This window comes from Arachis stenosperma, chromosome 7 (genome assembly GCF_014773155.1).
Source record: "Arachis stenosperma cultivar V10309 chromosome 7, arast.V10309.gnm1.PFL2, whole genome shotgun sequence".
Lineage (NCBI taxonomy): Eukaryota > Viridiplantae > Streptophyta > Magnoliopsida > Fabales > Fabaceae > Arachis > Arachis stenosperma.
Window position 1 is genome coordinate 33,310,340 of NC_080383.1, and position 24,059 is coordinate 33,334,398.

General features: G+C 36.7%; 1 protein-coding gene across 1 annotated transcript; it reads right to left on the bottom strand.

Annotated features, from left to right (window-relative positions):
- Positions 1-15,027: 15,027 nt before the first annotated feature.
- LOC130941290 (probable anion transporter 4, chloroplastic) lies at positions 15,028-19,574 on the bottom strand. Its single transcript, XM_057869735.1, has 9 exons — positions 19,024-19,574; positions 18,359-18,585; positions 17,716-18,085; positions 17,333-17,377; positions 17,082-17,228; positions 16,613-16,750; positions 16,490-16,523; positions 15,490-15,669; positions 15,028-15,342 (listed from the first exon to the last, which is right to left on the bottom strand). The coding sequence occupies exons 1-9, from the start codon at positions 19,462-19,464 to the stop codon at positions 15,335-15,337; spliced, it is 1,590 nt and encodes a 529-aa protein (XP_057725718.1). The 5' UTR covers positions 19,465-19,574; the 3' UTR covers positions 15,028-15,334.
- Positions 19,575-24,059: the final 4,485 nt, after the last annotated feature.

Consider the following 24,059-nt stretch of genomic DNA (forward strand, 5'->3'; position numbering starts at 1 on the left):
AACCTACTGGGCGTTAGTGACAGACGCAAAAGAGTTATTCTATTCCGGTAGGGGAGGGAACTAAACCGGTGATTGGCAGCACTGTGACAGAGTGTGTGCATTAGCTTTCACTGCGAGGATGGGAGGTAGCTGCTGACAACAGTGAGACCCTATACGAGCTTGCCATGGAAAGGAGTAAGAAGGATTGGATGAAGGCAGTAGGAAAGCAGAGAGACGGAAGGGAAGGCATCTTCATACACTTGTCTGAAGCTCTTACACCAATGATATACATAAGTATCACTATCTTTATCTTTTATGTTATTTTCGTTCATCACCATATATATCTGAGTTTGCCTGACTAAGATTTACAAGATGACCATAGCTTGCTTCAATACTAACAATCTCCGTGGGATCGACCCTTACTCACGTAAGGTTTATTACTTGGACGACCCAGTGCACTTGCTGGTTAGTTGTGCGAAGTTGTGTAATGCCATGGTATTGGGCTACCAAGTTTTTGGAGCCATTACCAGGGATTATGAGAGTTGTGAAAAAGTATAGTTCACAATTTCGCGCACCATTTACCTTACCCCTCCTCCGAGAGGGAAGTCCGCTCTTTTCTTGGACATGCAGGATTCTACCGGAGATTCATCAAAGACTTTAGCAAGGTGGCCTTACCTCTCTCTCGACTACTACAAAAGGACAATGAATTTGAGCTGAGCAAGGAATGTATGGAAGCATATGACAAACTTAAAGTAGCATTGACACAAGCTCCTATTGTGCGAGGACCAAATTGGACTCAACCATTTGAAATCATGTGTGATGCTTTGAATTATGCGATAGGAGCCGCGTTAGAACAACGCGAGGGTAAGATTCTCTATGTCATAGCTTATGCTTTCAAAACACTAGACGGAGCCCAATCCAACTACACTACTACCGAAAAGGAACTCCTAGCTATTGTTTTTGCTTTGGACAAGTTCCGAGCCTATCTTCTTGGTTCCAAGGTTGTAGTGTACTCGGATCACGCGGTACTAAAGTATTTGTTGGCCAAAAAGGAATCAAAACCGAGATTAATTCGTTGGGTGCTTTTGTTACAAGAATTTGACTTGGAGATCAAGGATAGGAGTGGTTCCCAAAACCTAGTGGCGGACCATCTAAGTCGCCTCGAACACACAAAAGGCGACACCACTCCTATCAATGACTCCTTTCCTTTAGATGCTTTGCACGCAATCTCAGAAGTAGTTCCTTGGTATGCCCCAATAGCAAACTACTTGGTTTCACGCACTTTCCCTCCCAATCTCAACAAACACCAAAAGGATAAGCTGAAAAGCGAATCCAAATACTATGTTTGGGACGATCCCTATTTGTGGAGGTGTGGAGCGGACCAAATAGTACGACGGTGCATACCTCAAACCGAATTCCAAGCAATCTTGGACGCTTGCCATGCTTCCGAAGGAGGTGGCCACTACGGCCCCCAAAGAACGGCAAGAAAGGTCCTTGATTGCGGATTTTGGTGGCCAACCCTTCTCAAAGATTCTTCTCTCCATTGCAAATCTTGTCCCCAATGCATTCGGTTTGGAAATATTTCTAAAAAGGACGAAATCCCCCAACAAAATATGCTTTTTTGTGAAATCTTTGATGTATGGGGAATCGACTTCATGGGACCATTTCCAAATTCCAATGGCTTTCTCTACATCTTGTTAGCCGTCGATTATGTGTCAAAATGGGTGGAGGCAATCCCCACCTGAACGGATGACGCTCATGTTGTTTATTCTTTTGTGAGGAATAATATCATTTGTCGCTTTGGCTCCCCAAGAGCAATCATAAGTGACCAAGGATCCCACTTTTGCAACAAAAAAATGGACGGCCTCATGAGAAAGTATGGCATCATACACAAAGTTGCCACAGCTTACCACCCTCAGACAAATGGCCAAGCCAAAGTTTCTAACTGGGAAATCAAACATGTACTGGAAAGGATTGTGAAGCCGAATCGGAAGGACTGGAGCACTAAACTCTCCGATGCACTTTGGGCTTATCGAACGGCTTACAAGACACCCATTGGCATGAGCCCCTTTAGGCTTGTATATGGTAAAGCATGCCACTTACCGGTAGAAATCGAACACACAGCTTATTGGGCCATAAAGGAATGTAATATGAGCTTGGGTGGAGCTGGAGTAGAGAGAAAGCTTCAATTAGCGGAATTGGAATGCTTAAGATTAGAAGCTTATGACAACTCTAGACTTTACAAGGAAAAGATGAAAGCCATCCATGACAAGAACATTAGGAGAAGGGAATTCCGACCCGGTGAACTAGTCCTTCTTTACAACTCAAGGTTGAGATTACTACCCGAAAAGCTTAGATCAAGGTGGGATGGACCCTACCAAGTGGAGAAAGTAGAACCTTATGGGGTCTACCACTTGCGCCACCCATCAAGTCCGGACATTTTCAAGGTAAATGGGCACCGTCTCAAATTGTATCATGGTGAGCAAAGAAAGAACTCCAAGGAATTTGAAGTGTTCCTCTTGAGGGATGCACCTTTTGAACAAGAACTTTGAGCTATTGAAAGTCCAACTTAAGGACGGTAAACAAAAGTGCTAGGTGGAAGACACCCCACCATGGTAAGATCTTCCTTTGTACATAGCCATTGCATCATTCTTTGATTGACACTTGCTTAACACTTGACTTCATGATTGTTAGCTAGATTTCAATTCTAATTCTGCTTCATTTGTTAAGTTCATTGGTAGTTTATCAAGTTAAAACACCCTTCTATAGTGCTTAAGTGGCTGTTTGGGGGGTTGGAATGCTGTAAGTAGTGCAAAAACATGCAAACTCTTGAAAAGGCACCCTTCTGCGCGTGCGCGCACCTGGCGCGTGCGCGCCCTTGAGGCATTTGACGACCACCCACGCGGACGCGCACCGTGCGCGGACGCGTGGGTTGCGAAAAACACCCCTCCATATATTTTCCCGAGAGTTAAGCCCACACCATGCCAGCACCGTGCCCAAGGCATAGGCCACTTACGCGTGCGCGCACATGGCGCGTACGCGCGCTTGGGCGAAATCTGCAGATCGACGCGCTAGCGTACCGTGCGCGTCCGCGTCGTTCACCCTTTTGAACTCCTGGTACATATTCCAGAGAGTTAGGCCACACTCGGGCCCGCACTAAGCCACCGGCCCAGAATCTCTGCCGCGTGCGCGCACCTGGCGCGCACGCGTCCATATGCTAGCAACGCGAGGTGCGCGCGCGCGCCTAGGCCGCGCACGCGCCCCTTGTTTTGCACCCATCTCTAGGCCACTCCACAGAGAGTTAGGCCCACCCCAAGCCCATCTCATGCCTGGGGCATAACCACGTTGACGCGTGCGCGCACCGTGCGCGCGCGCCAACAGCCCTGCAGCCAACTTCTGGTACCTCATCCAGAGAGTTGTGCCACCTCTATGCCACCCCTGTGCTGCCAGCCCAAGTGCATGGGCGCGTGCGCGCAACGTACGCGCGCGCGCCCCCACTCCACCTCGTTCCCTTGCGCGAGCGCGCACCGTGCGCGCACGCGCGGGTGATCGACGCCAACTTAAGAGGGAGCATACTTGCCCCCTTCATTCTCCTTCTCCTTTCCCTCTTCTTCTCACTCTCTCTACTACCCATACACCTACTACCATTTCTTCTTCCAGTCAACCACGTCCTACCACCTACCTCTGGTGGCCCCACATTACCCCTCCACTCTCCATCACTCCACTCTACTACTTCTTCTTCCATATCCTCTTCCATCTCTCAAGGTACTATACTAAGCTACCCTCTTACTCCACCTATCTCTTTTGATTCTTAATCATTTAGTTTCATTTTCTTTTAGGTAGCCTCTTTTCTTTTCTCCTCCCTCTTCCTAGCTACTTCTTTAGGGTGTTTTTATTTTTTTTTTCAATTTAACTCTTCATAGGCATTTGGGTCTCAACTTCTCTTGCATTGGTAGATGAGATGTGTTGCTTGATTTTCTTACAACCACTGTGCAATGTAGTCATTAATAATGGATTGTGGAATGTTACATTGCTTTCACCTTCATCTAATCACATACTACAAGAAGGATGCATGCCAAGTGTTCGACGAAAGGCATACTTGAGTTTTGAGCTCATTTTGACTAAATTGCCTCACAACTAATCACTTTTGCGTGCATCCCCACATTCTCCAATCCATTCACTCACCTTTTCTTAACTTGCTTCCCACTTTTTGGTCTTTAAGGGTGTATGCTTCTCATGCTTCTTACTTGCATGCTTAATCTACCCTTGCACCACATGCAAATGATTTGCCTTGCTCTTCACATGTTATCTTAGTACATGTTGCAGCTGTCATGTAATAATGATACCCATATTCTACGGTATAACTTTGCATTGCATAATCGCATTTAATTACGCTTCTTTGGGTTTGATGTTATCCCCTTTCTTTGCTATCACAGGATGATCATCAAAAAGAACAAAGGGAAAGCCCCGAAGAAGCCAGCTTCCAATAAAGCGCGCCAAAAACTAACGGCCAAGCCACTCTTAAGGAAGGCTAAGGGCCCCGTTGATGTTCTAGAGAAGGACAACCCTCCAAAGGATTCAAATAAGTTCCCCAACCGCTACTGCGAACTTATTTACTCAAGAATGATTGAAAGGAATTATCACCCGGAACCCCTTCTAGTCCTACCGGCTCACCTCACTCCGATTGTGATGCCACACATTGACCGGAGGCAATGGAGGTTCCTCTTGAGGTAACCAAAGGAGGCCAATCTCTCATGGGTGGTGGAATTCTACTCCAACTACCACTCACCCCTTCTCACATCAATATTTGTGCGCCGAAAGCAAGTGTCAGTCACAGTGGAAACCATCCGAGAAGTCCTTGGGATTGGGCCGTTGACGGATGGATATGATGCCTACCAAGAAGTCTTGGCTACATGCAACGACTGTGCGTTCGATTGGAGCGCGATCCTCCGCGTAATTGCTTTACCCGACGCATATTGGATTCGGGAGACCATAAAGCAAAGACCAAAGGGTTTAGATGTCCGCCACCTCACTCAAGAAGCCACGACATGGGCCCAAATTCTAGCTCACTACGTGCTCCCAAGCACCCATGGGTCATCCATTACCGCCGAGCTTGCCTTATTGATATGGTGCATCTTAACCGAGAAGTCGGTCGACATTTCGCATGCCATTTGCCAATCCATGGGGCGCATTCATGCCAAGGGAAATCTACCGTTCCCCGCTATGGTGACCGAATTAGTTGCAAAGGCCGGCGTCAACCGAGAGGCTAAGGATAGGAGAACCTCAATTCCGGTCGAAGGCGATGTTATTCCGACCAAGAGGTGCCTCAAGCCCCCGAAATTCACCAAGGACATTGGACTACCCACACCAACTCGCAACACTACCACATCATCTACACCACAAAAATCAGCCACCCAACGCCTTGAAGACCTTCACAAGAAGTTGGACCGTTATGAGCGGCGTAACCAACGCCGATATGCTCATGTAAAGAAACTTCTAAGCGTAGTCATCCCACCTATGGAGGAACCAGATATCTCCACATCCACCGCAACTTCAAGCGGAGATAGCGATGACATTGGAGATGAGGGACACTCGGGACTCGACCACCCATTGCGCCTAACCTATAGCACGGAGGACCGTGCTAAGTTTTAAGTGTGGGGAGGTCGGCCGACCGATCTTCGTAGGTAATATCCGAATAAATTCTTGTTCCCTGGACTCCTTTGTAATTAGGATAGGTTGCATGATTAGGTCTTAGTTGACACCATTCGCATGATAAGTTTACTTGGTTGGAATAATGAAACTCTTTCTTAGGAAACCAATACTTTGGGGCAACCGTGGCATTGCCAATTTTAAATACTTTGATGCCAAATTTGCATGAAGAATTATATTTCGGAACACGGATTTTGAGTTAAGAACACAAGCTAGTGAGTTTTGAGCCTAATTGCGTGGTTACATCTTATAACCACTCATTTTTCCTTCTTGTGTGCATTATTCTCTTTCTATGATTGTAACCCTTGATTTGTTTGATTCTTTGTGTCCATTATTCTGTGTATTCATGCATTTATATGATTGAGGCCATCATTTCATTAGCTCACTTACCCAAATGGCCTTACCTTTTATCTTCCTTTGTTAGCCAAATTTGAGCCTGCGATTAACCCACTTTGTTCTTAATTTAGCACATTACAAGCCGTAAAGCGAAAAACAATAAATGTCCTTAATTTGGATCTTTGATTAAGCTTAGGCAAGTGTGTGTGAGTATCATTCAAGTGTGGGAACCTTGGGACATTGGGTGAATAAAAGGGTAGTTTTGTATTTTTATTAAAATTATTGGAAATTGGGTACATGCTCATGTATTGATCAATTGCAAAACCTTATGCATTGATGCTCTTGTATATAGGAAGAAAGAAAAAAAACAAAAGAAAAAGAAAAGAAAAAAAAAGAGAAAAAAAATATAGAAAAAGAAAAAAAAAGGGAGAAAAAGAAAGAAATAGAAAAGGGGACAAAATGCCCCAAAGTAATGCTCAAATAAAAGTCAATGCATATGTGTTGTGAAATGAAAAGGGAATGCATGAGTATGTGGAAAGGTGAAGAATGGGTAGTTAGGTTAGAACTTAATCGTATAGGATGTCATAGGTTAGGTGGGAAGTCTAAGCCTATCAAGATTCAAATTTCAAGCTCACTTGACCAAATATACATCCTACCTTAACCCTAGCCCCATTACAACCTAAAGAAAAGACCTCATGATAATTGTATGCATGCATTAAATAATTGTTGATTGTTAGAAGAAAAACAAATCTTGAAAAGCATGATTAGGGGAGAATTGAGTGAATCAACCCCAAACACCGAGCGACTAGAGTGCAAACACTTCCGGTGAGAGTTCGATGCTCAATTCCTTGATTCCCGGCTCTCACGAGCATTCCTCATGCAAAGTTTCATATATTGCATTTGATGCTTAAAAATTGGCAAGTCCTATACATTGACCACCATCGTGTCCCATGTGCTCGCATATATCATAGGAAGGTTGATTTGTTCCTAACCAAGTAGATAATAGCACTAGTCATAGTTGCATTCATATAAGTAGGTTGCACTTGATGAGTCTTATACTTTTGTGATCCCTCGGTCTTCTGTGTTTCTTTTGCACTTCTCTAAGCATGAGGACATGCTAGAATTTAAGTGTGGGGAGGTTGATAAACCCCATTTTGAGGGTTTATCTTGTGTTGATTTCAGGGGTTTTATCAATGATTCCACACACTTTCTATATGAAAATACAAGATTTTGTGTTCCTTTCCTAGTTTTGCCCCATGGATGAAAACATGCTTATTTTGTACTAAAATAGATACATTTCTAATCTTCTCTTGATGTCATTCGATGCCGTGACCTATGTGTTAAGTGGTTTCAGAATATAGGGCAGGGATAGACCGGAAGAGAGAAGGAGGACGGGTGCAAAGGAAGGGAGCATGAGAATTGAGCCTTGGAAATCTCAGCATGGGCGCGTGCGTGCACTTGACGCGTCCGCGTGGATAGAGCAACTAGAAGTCGAAGCCAAGAGCCAAGCCACGAGCCGGCTTACGTAGCGGCTAAGCTATGATCTTCAGTGGCGCGCACGCGTACATCACGCCTCCGCGCACATTACAAGATGCTTCGGTGGCGCGCGCGCGTACCTTGCGTGTGCGCGCCGATGTTCGAATGTGATTTTTTAAGAAGCCACGTGACTTAGGCGTGGAGGTAGTTGGGAATCCCATTTTGGGGAAATGCCTTGGCGGGAAAAGCTTAAGAAGACCAAAGGAACAAGGGTTAAGGACTTTTAGTTCATTTTTCTAGATTTTAGATATTTTGAGGGATAGTTAGTTACACTCTTGGATAGGAGAGAGAGATTCCAAGCTCTCACTAGGGGTCATCTTCATCCAATTTCTGAATTTTCAATCACTCTTTGGTGTGATCCATTACAATTCTCACTTCACTTTGTTCATGTCATAGATCTTCTTCTCCAATTTCAAGTAGTGTTTGTAATTGCTCAATTCTCATAGATCTAGAATTCAACTTTGTAGTTTTGGATTTTATCAATTCCTTGAGGATTTGATTTTCATTGTTGTTCTTTGATAATTGTTGTTAGTTCCTTGTGTTGCAATACTTTTAATTCTATTTTTCTTCTCATTTTTACTATGACTCTTATTCTTGCTCATCAAATGTTTGATAAAATGTCAACACTAGTTATGGAGTAGAAATTTCTTACTTGGCATAGGGTTTGGGCCATTAGAAGAAGTTTAATAGTTGTGTCAATTGTTGATTTGGAATTAGAGATTGCTAATTGACTTGGAGTGCACTAAAGCTAGATTCCCATGAGGTGAAGCTAGGACTTGTGACTCAAGTTGATTATTCTCATTTAACTTTCCTCTATACCTAGGGGTTGACTAAATGAAGCAAGGCCTAATTGTTGTCATCATTGAAGGAACTATAAGGATAGAATTTCTAATGCCAACCCTAAGCCAAGTCTTTTAATGATTGATTGTTTGTTTCCTATTATTTTGCTAAAACCTTCAAAGAATCCTAACAAGGCTTTCTAATCAATAAGATGCACACTTTGGCAATTCCAAGGGAGGACGACTCGGGAGACTAGTACTCTCGGTTATAGATTGTAGGTTTGTTTGGTACGAAATTTAAGTGTCGGTTAGACTATACTCACGATCATATTCATCATTGAATTCTAAATCGGCATGCTAAATTTCGTTTATCAGCAGCCTCATCCTCCTGCATGATGGCACTGATCTCATCGAGGAACTGTGGTCCACCAAAATCCGCATCAAGACCAACACCGGCAAGGAAGTCTGAGAACGTGCTGCCCGGACTCACCCATGGCGTACTCTCCTGAAGTGGCTGGTCGTCACCGGGAACACCGACGAAGTAATCTTGGAGCGGCCCCTCCCCAAGTCCAGCCTCATCATGGGCAGAGGGATCTCCGATAGCGTACCCCTCTCCACGCTGCCCGCCATGATGGGGACTAACAACCCCAACTGCAGCCCCTCCCCCACCGGCCACGTCACCAAGATCACCATCGTCGTGCCCCGCAACATGCGCCCTCCGTCTGCCTCCACGCCCTCGTCCTGGAGCGTGATCATGCACTCTCCGAAGGGCATATGGAAAGTGTGCGTCTCAGGACGCCACCGCTCCATGAAGGCACTGAGAAGGGGCTCATCTATCCGGAACCATCGGCCCAGCAGAGTGCTTTCGCCGTTGGTGTTCTTTCTAATCTCTACGCATTTTACTGCTCCACCGGAAATTCCCTCTGCCCCTCCATTTTAATTATAACAGTAACTGTCAGTATATGTAAACCCTAGAATATAACTAGAAATTGCCCCGCCATCTGCAAGTACGGCACATACCGCTCATCGAGTCGCATGCCCTGTTGCTGCCGCATGCTCCTGATGCATCTCTGTTGCTGGGCATTACATGGACCACATTAGTAGATCGACATAGAAAACCAATAAAAAAATTAAGTAATAACATAAACCACTTATCGAAACCATTAACACAATATACATATGAAACCAATATAACAAACCGCTTACACAGGCATATAGTAAACCACTAATAAAAACTACTAAATTGAACCGTCAAAAAAACTACTAGCTTAAACCGCTAACATAAACCGGATGCTATTCCACTATCGAAAATCACATGCAAATCCACTATCATAAACCGCACATAAAACCACTAATATAAACCGCTAACTAAAACCACATACAAACCTCTAAAAAAACCACTTGCAATACCACTACGATAAACCACTAACATAAACCGCCACTAAAACCACATGCAAAACCACTAACTTAGATAAACTGATCGCAAAGAAGTGTTCTATCTACTAACCTCGTCGTTGATCACCCCGGCTATATAAGCGACTCCGTCCAACCGATATAGCCTTGCCGGATCGTTTCCCATCTGCATACTTTTCTGTTTGTGTCTTTGTCGGATGGAATCTGGGTCATTTTCTCTGGGATTTGGGTGGGGTATGGGGATGGAGAAGTTGTTCGAATGAGGGTGATTCGAACTCCTTATATAGCCGATAACTTAGTAATTCGAACCAGCCTGGTTCGAATTACTATTTGATGCAATTTGTGAGTAATTTGAACCAACTCGGTTCGAATTACTAGGGGTGTGGCACACAGGGGTAATTCGAACCAACCATGTTCGAATTATAATGCATGGAGTTCGAACCAACTAGGTTCGAATTATGTGATTATGGAGTTCGAACCAACCTGGTTCAAATTACATAGAATTGTCCTTTGGCTGATTCGTAAAAAAAAAATTTCAATTTGGCTGATTCACGTAATTTTCTTGCCCCATTGGCTTATTTCCGTTTTTTTGCTCTTGTTCTAATGTTAAATTTACATAAATAATTAAGTTATATCTTTTTTCTTGTATTAGAGAAATATAACTAAAACTTTTTCTTAAAAGTTTCTCTTCTCAATTGTTTTTTGTAAAAAAAATTCAAATCTTATCAATCAATTATCAATGTTCCAGAATCAAAGGAAAAATTTTTACATTGGTCATCATTAACGGATCAATTTTACTTACATATTGAAATTAAATGTTATTAACTCTTAAACATACTAATTATTTGTGTAAAATTCAACGGTGGAACAATATTAAATTTATTTAAAATTTTTTAAAACTAAAATAGAATATTTAAAATGTTAAGTATCAAATTAGGACTTAGTTCAGACTTTAAGATTAAAATAATATTTTAATTTTTTTAATAATTTGTGCTAAACTAAGTATTTAAAATTTTTTATTAATTGTAATGTTTAATACACGTCCTACTAAACTTTAGTTCATTTAGTAAAGCTTATGTATCATTAATTTTGGATAAGTCACACAATCAAATCATTTGAGAATTAAAATTATACTAATATTCTAAAATGAATTGACTTATATTGTTGTCCTAAAGTAAATTTATATAAATTGAATCAACTAAATTTGATTTATACTTTTTTAATAGAATTGATTTATTTTATATGCTATATCGTAAACTGAATCTAATTAGTTCGATTTACTATTTCTACAACATATACATATAAATCAAATCTAATTGATTCAATTTAGTACTAATATAAATTATTGACATATCTTATTTTTAAGTTAATATAAAATTTAAAACATAAATCAACAAAAAATACCTTCTGTTTGAATTCAAATAAAATATAAAAGAAATTAAAATAAATAAGAATAGAAATCCAATTTTTTGTGTTTTAGTTTAAATATCAAAAAATTTACATTTTTATAAATTTATAAATGTAAATGGGACATTAAACAATTTCTAAAAATTCATTAAAAATCATTATTTGACTCATTAGCATCTAAAAAATTATTAGCAGGATTTTTGATATTGAAAAAATTAAATAGTCCTTAAAGGTGGTATAGGAATTAAAATTTGAATTTTTTTAGAATTAAAAGTAATAGATAGTGTACAATATATAATGACCAACTATATTTATACAATATGTAATTTAAAAAATAATTAAAATATTATATCAATTAAATTATCATTTAATTTGTGAAATTAAGTATAAAACTTATTGCTTCATCATTACTAAATCAAATCAATTAGAAATAATTAAAATACTATATCCAATTGATTCGATTTATATAGAGTAAAATTGGACATGCACCTAAATCATTTTATTTTAAAACATGTATAATATTAATTTCTATTTGATTTATTTATGTGATTTATCCATTAATTTTCGATTAAACAGGCTTATAGAAATACGCACTCTAAAATCTATAGTCAATTCGAGTAAATAATCAAATAATGATAATCAGAAATGTTTGGTACCAAAATAATTTAATCAACAACAACTAATATTTACCTTTTTTAATACTTGTTAATTGTTGCATTACCAATAATCAAATATCTATATGTAGTTTTTTATCCCTCAAAATTTTAAACATTCTAAAAAAAATACATTCTCCCCTTTGACTAGTTATCCAAAATATTTTATTCTAAAAAATAAAATAATAAATTGGTGTCATAAATAATTTTTCAAAATTTTAATGTAGTTGGATTTTTTTTAATGTTAAATTAGATAGAGAGAAGAAAGAGGAACTAAAATTTTCTGTATAGGTGGAAATTAAGATCTTTGACCTAATCACGTTATTTTACCATATTGATTATTGAATCCATTCAACAATTCAATGAAATTTAATTTTATAAAATTGATTTCCTAGTTAAACATAGGGGTGGCAATATATATGTATCCTACTCGTGGGTATCCAATTCGATTTTATTCAGTCGGGTAGGGTTGCCAATTCGATCCGTAGTGGGTAGGATAGGATACGAGTAGGATTTTTGTGTAGGTCGGCTAGGGTGCGGGTTGAGTCTCAACTCTACCCGACCAACTAGGAGTGAGCACGGGTCGATTTGGTTCAAATTTATGGTAAAATTAGAATCGAACCGATCAAAATGTAATTGGTTCAGTTTGGTTCGAATTTACGTTTTTTTTGTACATGTACCCGAACTAAACCAAACAAAACCGATTAAGAACGGATTGGTTTAATTCGGATAATTGGGTACCCAATGACTTTAAAATTTATAAAAAAAAAACCAATTTTTTATCTTAAAAATTCAACAAGTACAATAAACATGTAACACCAATAGAAATAATCTAAACATGTTAAACACCAAATACATTAAAAACTAAACTCATTAAAATCCAAACATATTAATAATGAATAATCATTGTCTAATGGAAAAGCTATATATATTTTTTTATTTAATTAATATATGATCGGGTTCTCGGGTTGGTTCGGGTTCCGCACCCCCCAAAACCGATACCCGAACCAATCACTAATAAAAACCATCAGTTTGGTTTGGGTTGGACCCGATTACCCGTTGGTTTCAGAACCAATTTAATTGGTTCGGTTCGAGTTCGGACGGGTAATCGGGTACCTGCTACCCGTGCTCACTCCTACGACCAATCCGTACTCTATATATGTATATATTGTATACTTATATAAAAATATGTTTTAAGTGAATATTGAATCAAAAACATCTCACTAAATGCAAAATATCCTTAGCCACTAAAAAAAAAATCATTAATTGATAATTTAATATTTTTTGTTTACATAAAAATCAATTCTATTTTAAATTATCATCAAGTTATATAATAAAATTGTTATCTTTTTTATAACTCACGGGTAGAGTCGAGTACTCGCGGATTAAGAGCGGATAGACTTAGGGTTACAATATTCTCAACCCGCAGGTAGGATTAGGGTTGGATTCAAACCTACCCTACTCTACTCATTGCCACCCCTAATTAAACACTTGTCACAATTCCAACTAGCCATATGGCTATCTATTACAATTCAGTTAATTGCAAAAAGACAAAAATTCTATTTATAAGATCACAACAAAAAAAATTCAATTTGATTCATAGATATAAGACATAAAAATCAAACTAAGCATGTTTAAAGTTCAATTACTAAAATCATTATGAATTATTCTCTGCATACAAGCGTTTTTTCCATACAAGTCTTTACAAGTCATTTATATTTACGAGTTTTGTACCATTATTGCACGTTCTTCTTCTTCTTCTTATTCGTTATCATCGTCATCAACACTAGTTCTTCCTTTTTCTCCTCCTTCTTTTTTCATTGAAATTTTTTTTCTTCCTTTTTTTTTTCTTTCTCCTCCATCATCAGTTATCTCGTTGTTAAAGATAATGAATAATTCAGGTTCAGATTGTCAATTGAACCATAACGAAATTGATTATTGTTTTGAATCCAATCAAGTGGTTGAGGTGTGGTTCAATTCAGAAGAAAAAAATGTAGCAGAAATATTTTTCTATATTTGCAACAAATTTGGGTGTAACACGAAGATATTTGGGTATATTTTTATTCTGATAAGTTCTGCATAATTGAAAACTCTTCCTTCTCCTCCTTCTCATCTTCTGCTGCTTTTTTTCTTATGTTTTACCTTCTCAAGTTTCTTCTTGTTTTATTCTCTTAACAAGAATAAAAACAAAAAAATCAAACAAAAAAGAAGAAAAAACATATAATGCTGCAAAAGTACTTAGAAGAGGATGAACTTACATTCATTTAAATAAAAAAAAGAAAGAAATAAGGAAAAAAAGAAGAAAAAAATGCAACATTAGAAGAAACATTTTTTTGTATTTGCAGCAAATTTGGGTGTAACACTAAGATATTTTGGTATATTTTTATTCTGATATGTTCTGCATAATTTAAAACTCTTCCTCTTCCTCCTTCTCATCTTCTGCTGTTTTTTTTTCTTTGTTTTACCTTCTCAAGTTTCTTCTTGTTTTACTCTCTTAACAAGAATAAAAACAAAAAAATCAAACAAATAAGAAACACATAATGCTGCAAAATTACTTGTAAGAGGATAAATTTACATTCATTTAACTAAAAGAAAGAAAGAAATAAGAAAAAAAAGAAGGAAAAAAATGCAACATTAAAAGAAATATTTTTCTGTATTTGCAACAAATTTGGGTGCAATACGAAGATATTTGGATGTATTTTTATTTTAATAAGTTCTGCATAATTCAAAACTCTTCTTCTTCCTCCTTCTCATCTTCTACTGCTTCTTCTTCTTCATCTTCTTACAACAACAGTAGTAAAAAAACGATGATGAAAATAAAACACGTGAAGAAAAAGTAGAAGAAACGCAAAAAGAAAGAAGAATAAGAAAGAGGAGGAGAAAGAGGAACGCAAAGCGTGCTATGAAAACCATTGAGTAGTGCTATGAAAACCATTGAGTAGCGCGCGTGTTGACACACTCGTATGTGTGAGCGTCCTTTTTGTTGGATTTAGTCCAACTTGTATGACTTGTAAATCAAAATAACTTGTATATATAACACTTGTCAATGATTATCGGATGAAAATTTACGCCTTAATGGAATTTACATTAAATAAACCCATAAATAAATAGCCCTGCTTATTAAATAAGAGATAGATACAATCTATGTTTTAGATTTTTTTTTTTTGATACAATCTATGTTTTAGATTTTTTTTAAAAAAAAAAAAATCCTTCAGTCAGTTATTATTAGAAAGATGTTTAGAAGCAAAGAAAAGGATACCCTGTTTAGCATATTTTCCACATCTGAGAAAACCTAGAACTCCAAATGCACCCAAAACAAATACCATCAAGGGTGACCAAAAACAAACTATACAATTATACATCAATGGTTATACGCCAGGTAATTGAAGAAGGTTAGAGTCTGTTTTACAGGAAAAGAACAACTTCACAATGTAACCATTTTTTCCATTCTTCATCTAATTTCCTTTTCATATACTACAAGAGATTGTTCTGTACAATGCAGCATACCGTTTCTGATACTCTTCAGCTAACTGTCAAGAGGGTTTGACATAAATTTCATCAGCATTTAATACAAGGAGACTTGGAAAGCTACAAAAAAGCAAATAATACTCTGCACCTAAAAAATTCAAATAAACTGAAATGTTGAAAGATAAATGCCGCCGTACATTTATACTCACCAGGATCATCAAAATTTACTCTCTCTGCAGTTGAGAAGAGGTAGTAGAAAAGAGCAGAAAGAAAATACAGAAGTGATGTAAGCCACAGAAATCCTGGGAAGGAACCAACTAGCTCAACAAAATAGCCAGCTCCAACTGTTCCAATTATAGCAGCCAATGTTGCAGCCGTATTTGAAATTCCTAGAACAAGGAATCAATAAGTTTTCTTTATGAGAGATCTTATTCTAGAATACGTAGACTGTTATTTTCTCATCTTTTATCAGATGTTGCACGTTATGTTACCCTATGTTTTTTCCCCCTCATATGCAGTAAGAACCAGGAAAGTAATGTTAAAAGGAAAATCCAGAAGTTTCATGTATTGTATATACCACATAAAATTTTGAGAGTGGGGGCAAAGATAAAGGTATTCGAATAAGAAGTTTCACATAATTGTTATCCTAGTATGTATGCAGTCAAATTTAATAAAATCTTGAGGGCAACAAGTGTATATATCCATATATTTCTAAACATGTTCTCAAATTTTAGTGAGGGTATATTCCCACAATATGCAATACATGGATCCAAGGGTATTCAACCATTGTATCTACCTTGGCTTAAGAAAATATGGGTGTGTTTGTGAATTGAGATTTTTAAAGGGAAAGGAAGTAAATATGAGCCCATTTTACTCATCAATGTTCAAACCCTTCCATCCTCCCCCTTCCTCCAAAACCTTAATCACAAACACAATCCAAGTGAAGGGAACTGATGGATGCTTTAGACTATGGTATCACAGCTTGGCAAATTCCATTCTTACTTTAAACATACAAGAGTAGCTCTTCAATTTAGTTCTGCCACTTGTTAAGCAATACTTGATTCTAGATCAGAGACCATAGCTACCAAATTACCCTTACCCATTTACCAAAACTAGATTGCACTAGATCCAATGTCATTAGATATGTGTTTCATAACACCAACGTGTATACAATCCCCATAAGCTTACGAGATAAAGATGAAATCATACCATGTAAAACGCCAGAATATTTTGGTGCAATCTCCTGTTATAATAAATAAAGTGAATGTTAAATGAGAACTCAATGATGTTTGACTGAATTTATTTATTTCTTATATGATTGAAATCAGATACCTGAAGGTTCACAAGAAAGCCAGAGTGACTGAAAGATTTCAGGCCAAAAGCTACAGTAAGCCAAGCAGCACCAACGGAGGGATTCTTTGCTGTTGCCAACCCGATGAGACAAACTCCAGGACCAACAAAACCAATGGTCTGCAGTGAGAGTGCAGAATAAATATCATCATTAAAACTAATATCCAGTGAGAAAAGGCTAAACCGAAACTATGATATGAATAGAATAGAGTAAAAGCCTTAAAAATATCCAGGACAAATATTTGACTAGTTATTTCTCAATTCTCCTGAACTAGAATATCACAACTGCCAAAGACAAAAAAAAAAAAAATAAAAAAATTTATAGATTAAGAAAATAAGAGATGTATTGAAAGAACTTGAGTTAGGGACCAACCTAGCAAGATATTTTATGCATAAGTATCAAATAATCATTCAAAATGGTTACTTGGTTCAATAAGTGAATGTGATGTACCTGCATAATTTTACGAGTCAAAGTGACACTTGTGCCACTTTGTATCATCATATCGGACAACAAGCCAGACATGTAATTCATGATAGCCATCACAGCCCATGGAACAGCACTGAACCATGCTGCATGCCTGAGATCCACGTGATATACCTATGATGAGAAATTATTTAGACATGGAACATGAAGTTTTGATTTCTAAATCTTTATTGCTTGACCTTTGACAATCATAAAGTATAAAACAGGATAAGTCTTACCGAGTTGAAGTATATGGGCATCCAAGAAAGAACAATAAAAAACCCCTGTGAAATAGAGGAGGGGAAGTTAAGGAAATGACAACAAACAATAAATAAATAAATAAATAAACAAATAACAAAGTTTGCATGGAAAAAATCATCAAAATAATGAATGAGAGAATAAACATGATGTTGAGGAAAGGGGTCAATATCCATATTTCGGGACTATCTCTTATATTTCTCTATTGGGGAATAACAAAAGATGAGGATTACTTCATGCATTATAAGAGTCTCTAGCTGGGAAATAACAAATGGTAATGTTGCTATCAAATATGAAAATTTATCAACTATTAAGAATGCCTGCAATTATAAAATAATCAGGTACAATAAATATCAAGCATTACCCAGCTATGCATGGAATTTGCAACAATTAGAGACCATGTTGGCATCTTAGAAAACAAGCGCCTGAAAGGAGGGATCACTTTAACTTTCCTGGTTTTTGCTGTCTCAACGGCAACAGAATTTTGCCTTTTATTCAATATATACTCCAATTCATATTGTGATATCTGAGGACTTTGGTCAGGAGTGCTGGACGTTGCAGATAACCATACCAAGACCCAAAGAAACCCAGACAAGCCAAAAATCACAAATGGACCAAATATACCACCTTGTGACATAAGGATTGGAGAAAGTGAGAGCCCTAATGCGCATCCAAGCTGAAACCCAGCCATTGAAATTCCAACAGCCCTTGCGCGTTCAGTTTGAGGAAACCATCTAACAGGGAAGAACAAAACTCAGTCATGATCAAGCCTCTCTTGCTCCAGCAACATCAGAAAATCATCACAAATTGACAAATCAAAGGCCATGTATTAAACTCATAAGTAATAACCTTATAGCCGTATTCTAGTTATCATATATACAATCATCATGAAGTGACAACCAAGTCATGTCATGAGAAAAACTAATCATAACTATAAAATGTGATATTCTTGGTGCCATCTGAAAATGAATACTTGCACAAATCAAACCCATGTCACTGTTCAATACCTGGCCACCATGTTATTCATGGAAGGAAGAGCAACTCCTTCAGCTATGCCGAGCAAAGCACGAACAGCAAGCAGTGCCAAAAGCGAGTTCTCCGCAGCAAAGGGAGTAAGAAAAGTAGCCAGCGACCACAGTGCCACTCCCCAAGCCATGACCACCTTGCCGCCATAGTGATCAACCAACATACCTCCAGCTATAGGTGAAGCGAAATAACCCCAGAGAAAAGACGACTGATATGCACACCCATCAAACATCAATTAAAAAAACCTCCAAATTTCTCCTCAGAATATTAATCAGCATAGTGAGTTCTTCAAACACTTTGAAGAAGCATCAATCAAGAACCAGAAAAATGTTAGTTTGACTTAAGTTATCAAATCAAAATGACAAAAACTTCTTTTTTATTAGTTTATTTTATTTTTCGGCTTTCCTAAAATTCTGACGAAACTGTTCTGAACTTAGTATCCAATAATGTAAGTCTAGTTGACTTAGACTAATCTGCTTTTGAGCCAAGTAAACTTACCAGATACTACTCAACATGCTTCTAACAATTTTGAACTGATTAACTTCTCTTGAATCTTGGATGCAAAATTATGCTAATTCAAACTAAAAATAGATAACTCGGATGCAATTCTTCAAACATGTGGTGTGCATGTGTGGGAAAGAGATACCTGAACGACACCGGCAAAAGCGCGGCTCCAGCCATTGGCGAGGGACAACGGCACGATGGCGACTGACATGACGACGCGATCGGCGTTACACAGAGCAAGAGCGAGAGCAAGCATCGCCACCACTTTCACCCTCTCCGAAGTGATGAACTCTGTAAAACTCGGTTCCAGTTGCTGCTGCTGCTGCTGTCGTTTCTGGTTGTACGGTTCGTTCTTGTCGGGAATGGAGTTGAAGTGAGCGTCGTTTGAAGAAACCCGAACTCGAAGGCGTTGTTGAACGGAGCGAAGAGGACGAAGAGAAGAAGGGGAGGCATTGAGCCAGTGAATTTGCGAAGAGAGGAGGTAGAGCTGATCGGAGGTTCTGGTACGGTGGTTCTTTTGCGGCGAAGGAATGGCTTTTAAGGCGGCTGCTCCTCCGAGAGCGGGGGCGAAGAAAAGGGACATGACGCCGGAGGAGGAAGAAGAAGAGTTCCGACAGTGACTGACTATCTGACGGGGCCGGTTTGTTGAATGCTGACTACGAAATTACGGCAATGACCTTGGTTCTTGCTGATTGTGAGTGTAGCTTGAATGTGCGTAGACCGTAGATGTAAAGCAAGGATCTAAAAATCGAGCCGGTGATTCAATCGTTTTAATTATTAGTTTATTAATTTATTAATCTAATTATACTTTAATTAAAAAATTATTTTATAATAAAATAATAAATAAATTATTAATAAATATTTTAAAATATAATTATAGTCAAATAGTAATATAAATTTTAAAATATCTTTTAAATTTAAAATATTATATCAACTAAAATTTAATATAATCTTTTTTATTTTATTAATTATTAACAATTTATCACTTATTAGTCAATATATCACTATTAAACTCATTAAGATGATTAGAAGAAATAAAAAAATTATTAAATTAATGAAACCAATCATAAATATTCGATCATTTACAAATAAAAGGTTATACTTCATAATTTTAACAAAAAATTAACAATATTTTCAGTCCATAGTATATTGATCACAATTTTAATAAGATTTTAGCATAATTTTAACAAAAAATTAACAAATTTTTCAGAAATTAATAAAGATTATCAAGATTTCAGATTTTCAGATTTTAAATAACAAGAACAATTGAAACTTTAAAATATAGCAAGATTCAAATCAAGAATATGAATATTAGAATCAAACTAATCAATTAATAGAACCACAACATATTAGAATCAATATTCAAGATCATCCACAATCCTAAACTACAGTAATGACTAATGATAATAATAAAACACAGATTAACTAACCAATTAAAACAAGTAAATAACAATTACCGTTAAAAAATACCTTCTACAGAGAGCAGGCAGAGCACAGAGAGGAACAAAGAACACGACGGAAGGGCTGACGAGGCTGAAGGGATGGAGCGCAGCGGGACAGTAGCTGCGTGATGGAGGAACGAGGCGAGACCAATTGTAGCAGTGATGGTGGCTTCGAAGTTAAAACAGTGGTGGAGACACTAGCTTCGAGCAGGGCGGTGGCTTCAACGGCGGCGGTGGCTGGACAGAGCAAGTGTGGGAGTGAGAGAAGAGCTCAAGTTTGAGAGGAAGGAGAAGGAGTGACTGCGTGAGAGAGTGCTTCGCAGAATCGCAGCTTAGCTTAGGGTTTCTCATTCTCTGAACGAAATGGCGCCATTTGGTGCAAAATTTTGAAAACCGGCTAGGTCTCGGTTCGATTCTATCGGATGGTTTTTGGCTGATTCAACGATTCAATCATAGTTTTGAAATTCAACAGTTATGCCTTCTGACTAATCTGTCTTTTTCATCAATTCACAGCTCGATCAATTAGTTCAAACTAGTTTTCAAAACCTTGATGTAAACTTCTTTGTAGGTGGTTAAGTTGTTAGAAAATTTCTTTTATTTTTTTAGCATGTTTGATAAAATTTTAAAAAGAGTAAACTATCATTTTTACCCATGAAAGTTGAAAACGATGATATATCTTCCATAGAAGAAGGAAATTACCATTTGTACCTATGAAATATAATTTTTGCACAACAAAATTATCCAAACACTAAAGAATCACCAAAAAGCTCTAAATTACCCTTATTTTTACCACCACTTTTCTAATCTCAAATCCCACCACCACCCAAACTCTTCTTCACCGCCACTCTCATCCCTGATTACCACCATCACTGCCGCCATACAAAATCCACAAGCTTTCTGGACCGGTTAGCTCAAAACAACACTACGGCCGAGAGGTGCGGCTTTCCCACCGCCGCCGCCTAACCTCAACAGGCGCTGCCATCTCCGGAGGCAAGCCTTTGTGATTTTGAACTCGAGATATTCTACAAGTGTACCATAGTATGAATTTGTGCTGCATCATAGAAATTAGAAATTCATTCAGGAATACAAACTAAAGTAAATAGATCAATAAAAATGTGAAATTGGATCAGTAGAGCAAGATAGAGGAAGCTTGAGTGGGTGAAGAATAGCATAGCATTGTTGGTGGTGTCTAATTCCTTCTTCTCCATTTCCAAATTCAAAACCCTAGCTTTAACTATTGTCGTTAGTTTCTTACCCTATCCGCTACTTCGCTATTGCACTCATATCCCCAAATTTCCCACTCTACAACCACCAACCCAAAATTTTAGCAGAATTTTATTCTGATTCCAACAATACCCTAGTCCTGAGCAATATCAACAAACACCATGAACATGGAAGGATTATCGCTAATCTGCGCCCCCTAGGCACTGTCGAGGAGGATGATCAAGGCAACCGCATAGACTACATCAAAGACGAATGCTGCCTCGGTATTAATTTCCACCATTTTCCATTTTTGTTCTCTAAATTCAATACGGTGAAGCTTGTTCAATCGCTTCTTGGATGGCCTCGGCCCGCCTTCAAACTCGGAATTTTCGGCGTAGGTTGGACCAAGCTGAGGCGTGCTATAAAAGAGTCGGTCGTGGGCGTCATTGGAGGAGTTTCACGTGGCGGGGTAATCAAATTTTCGACAAGAAACGTAGGGAGATACAGAGTAAGGGAAGACTAGAGGCGGTAGGTTAGCGTCGTTATTTCTGGAACGTTCGTCGGAGTAAGAGGAGAAATTAGAGATATGTTATATTAGAGGATAATTTGAAAATTTCAAATAAATTTTTTGGATTTGGATAGTTTTGTTAGCAAAAGTTCATGTTTCATGAGTACAAATAGTAATTTCCTTTTTCTATGGGTAGATATATCAATATTTTTAACTTTCGTAGGTAAAAATAGTAGTTTACTCTTTTAAAAATAAAGATAAAACTATTAAAAATAAAAAATATATTTTTTAAAGTTATAATTTATATTTTGTATAAAAAAAATTATTTTATTTAAAAACTATTTTTAATATAATAAATAAATATTTTTATATTATTATACCTAATATAATTATTAAATAAAAAATATTTTTACATGAAATATTTATATATAAAATTATTTTTATTTTTTAAAACTCTTTTAAAAGACTTTTTAAAAAAGAACACTTAAATAAGTCCATAAAACCCATTAAAAGAATCTAAACGCCTCAGGCCCTCAAGCAAGGGATCATGATTCATGAGTTAAGAAAGTGAATTGTATTTTTTCTTTGTATAAGAATTTTCTTTTGTCTAAGGGTCAGTGATACCTAATGCGTCACGTATCACTTAACATGTAAAAAAGTTATTTGTAATCAAAATAAATCTCTAAAAGTCCACACATAAGTTATTTTCATTTCTAAAATTTTAAAAATTAATCAAATTAGTCTTTATATAAATTTCTTTTATCTTTTCTTCATAATATTAAATTTAAAATATTTTTGATAGTAATAATTTTAATATTATTTTTTAGACCTTAATAAACAAATTTTTTTTACATAAAATAATAAAAATAATTAAATTATTATAAAATTATTTTGTCATTTGTATTTTAAAATTTTACATTTTTAAATTGTAATTTTTTATAGCGAAATTTTTTATTTAAACGAGTTTATCAAATTATTGTTAATTATATATTTAAAATTTAATATTTAAAATCTCACTAAATAATATAGTAGTTATTTTAAAATTTAAATCTTTTAAATTTTTTAAAATTATAATTTTTATTGTTGTTTAATTTATATAGTAGAACTCAATAATTGAAAAATCGATTTGTAGGATCACTTGTTATATCTTAATATTTTTTAACTATTGAGTTCTACTATATAAATTAAACAATAATAAAAACTATAATTTTAAAAAAGATTTATGAGTAGGTGAAACAAGAAGGAGATGATGAAGAAGAAAAAAGAAGAAGAAGAAGAAGATAGAGAATTGTGCAAACTTTATGTAAAAAATAGTACCGAAAATTTTTAACCGTTACACAAGAAGATTTTAGTTTTGTACCGAAATTTTTTAACTGTGACACAAGTTCTTGTTAAGAAGGTGAAATAAGAAAAATTATGAGAATGTGAAAGAAGAAGAAACGGAGTTTTAAATTGTGTAAAATTTATTAGAAATAGCACCGAAATTTTTTAACTATGACACAAGCTCTTGTTAAGATGGTGAAATAAAAAGAATTATGAAAATGTGAAATAAGAAGAAAAAGACGATGATGACGAAGAAGAAGAGAAAGGGGAAGGGAAAGAGGAAGGGGAAGGGGAGTTTTGAATTTTGTAGAATTTATTAGAAAAATAGCATCAAATTATTTAATTGTGACGCACAAAGTTTCTTAATTTTGACACCGAAATTTCTTAAGCGTGACAATTTTTTTAACGAAGTTTTTTTATTATTGAACTAACTGAGTGGTATTAAATTCATATATAAGATGTCTAGTCTTTCCTATGTCATTCATATAGATTGTTAATTTTTTTGTTTTAAAACACTTTTGAATATATTTTGTTGATTGAGTAAGTTAAGATTTTGGATCTGTGATTTTTTTTTAAAATTTCTTGTGTAATTTATAAAAAATTTCAATGTCATTTTTCTATATTTCTTCTGTCATTAACCTAAAATTCATATGAAGGAAGAGGAAGAGAGAAAAAAAAATTAAATGAAAAAAGATGGTGGAG

Excerpts from the sequence above, each read along its gene's own strand:
- LOC130941290 (XM_057869735.1), bottom strand. The coding sequence starts at position 19,464 with ATGTCCCTTTTCTTCGCCCCCGCTCTCGGAGGAGCAGCCGCCTTAAAA. Across the intron at positions 17,378-17,715 it reads CAAATTCCATGCATAGCTGG|GGGTTTTTTATTGTTCTTTC; the intron begins GTAATGCTTGAT and ends TCTATTTCACAG. Across the intron at positions 17,229-17,332 it reads TGCCCATATACTTCAACTCG|GTATATCACGTGGATCTCAG; the intron begins GTAAGACTTATC and ends TTCTCATCATAG.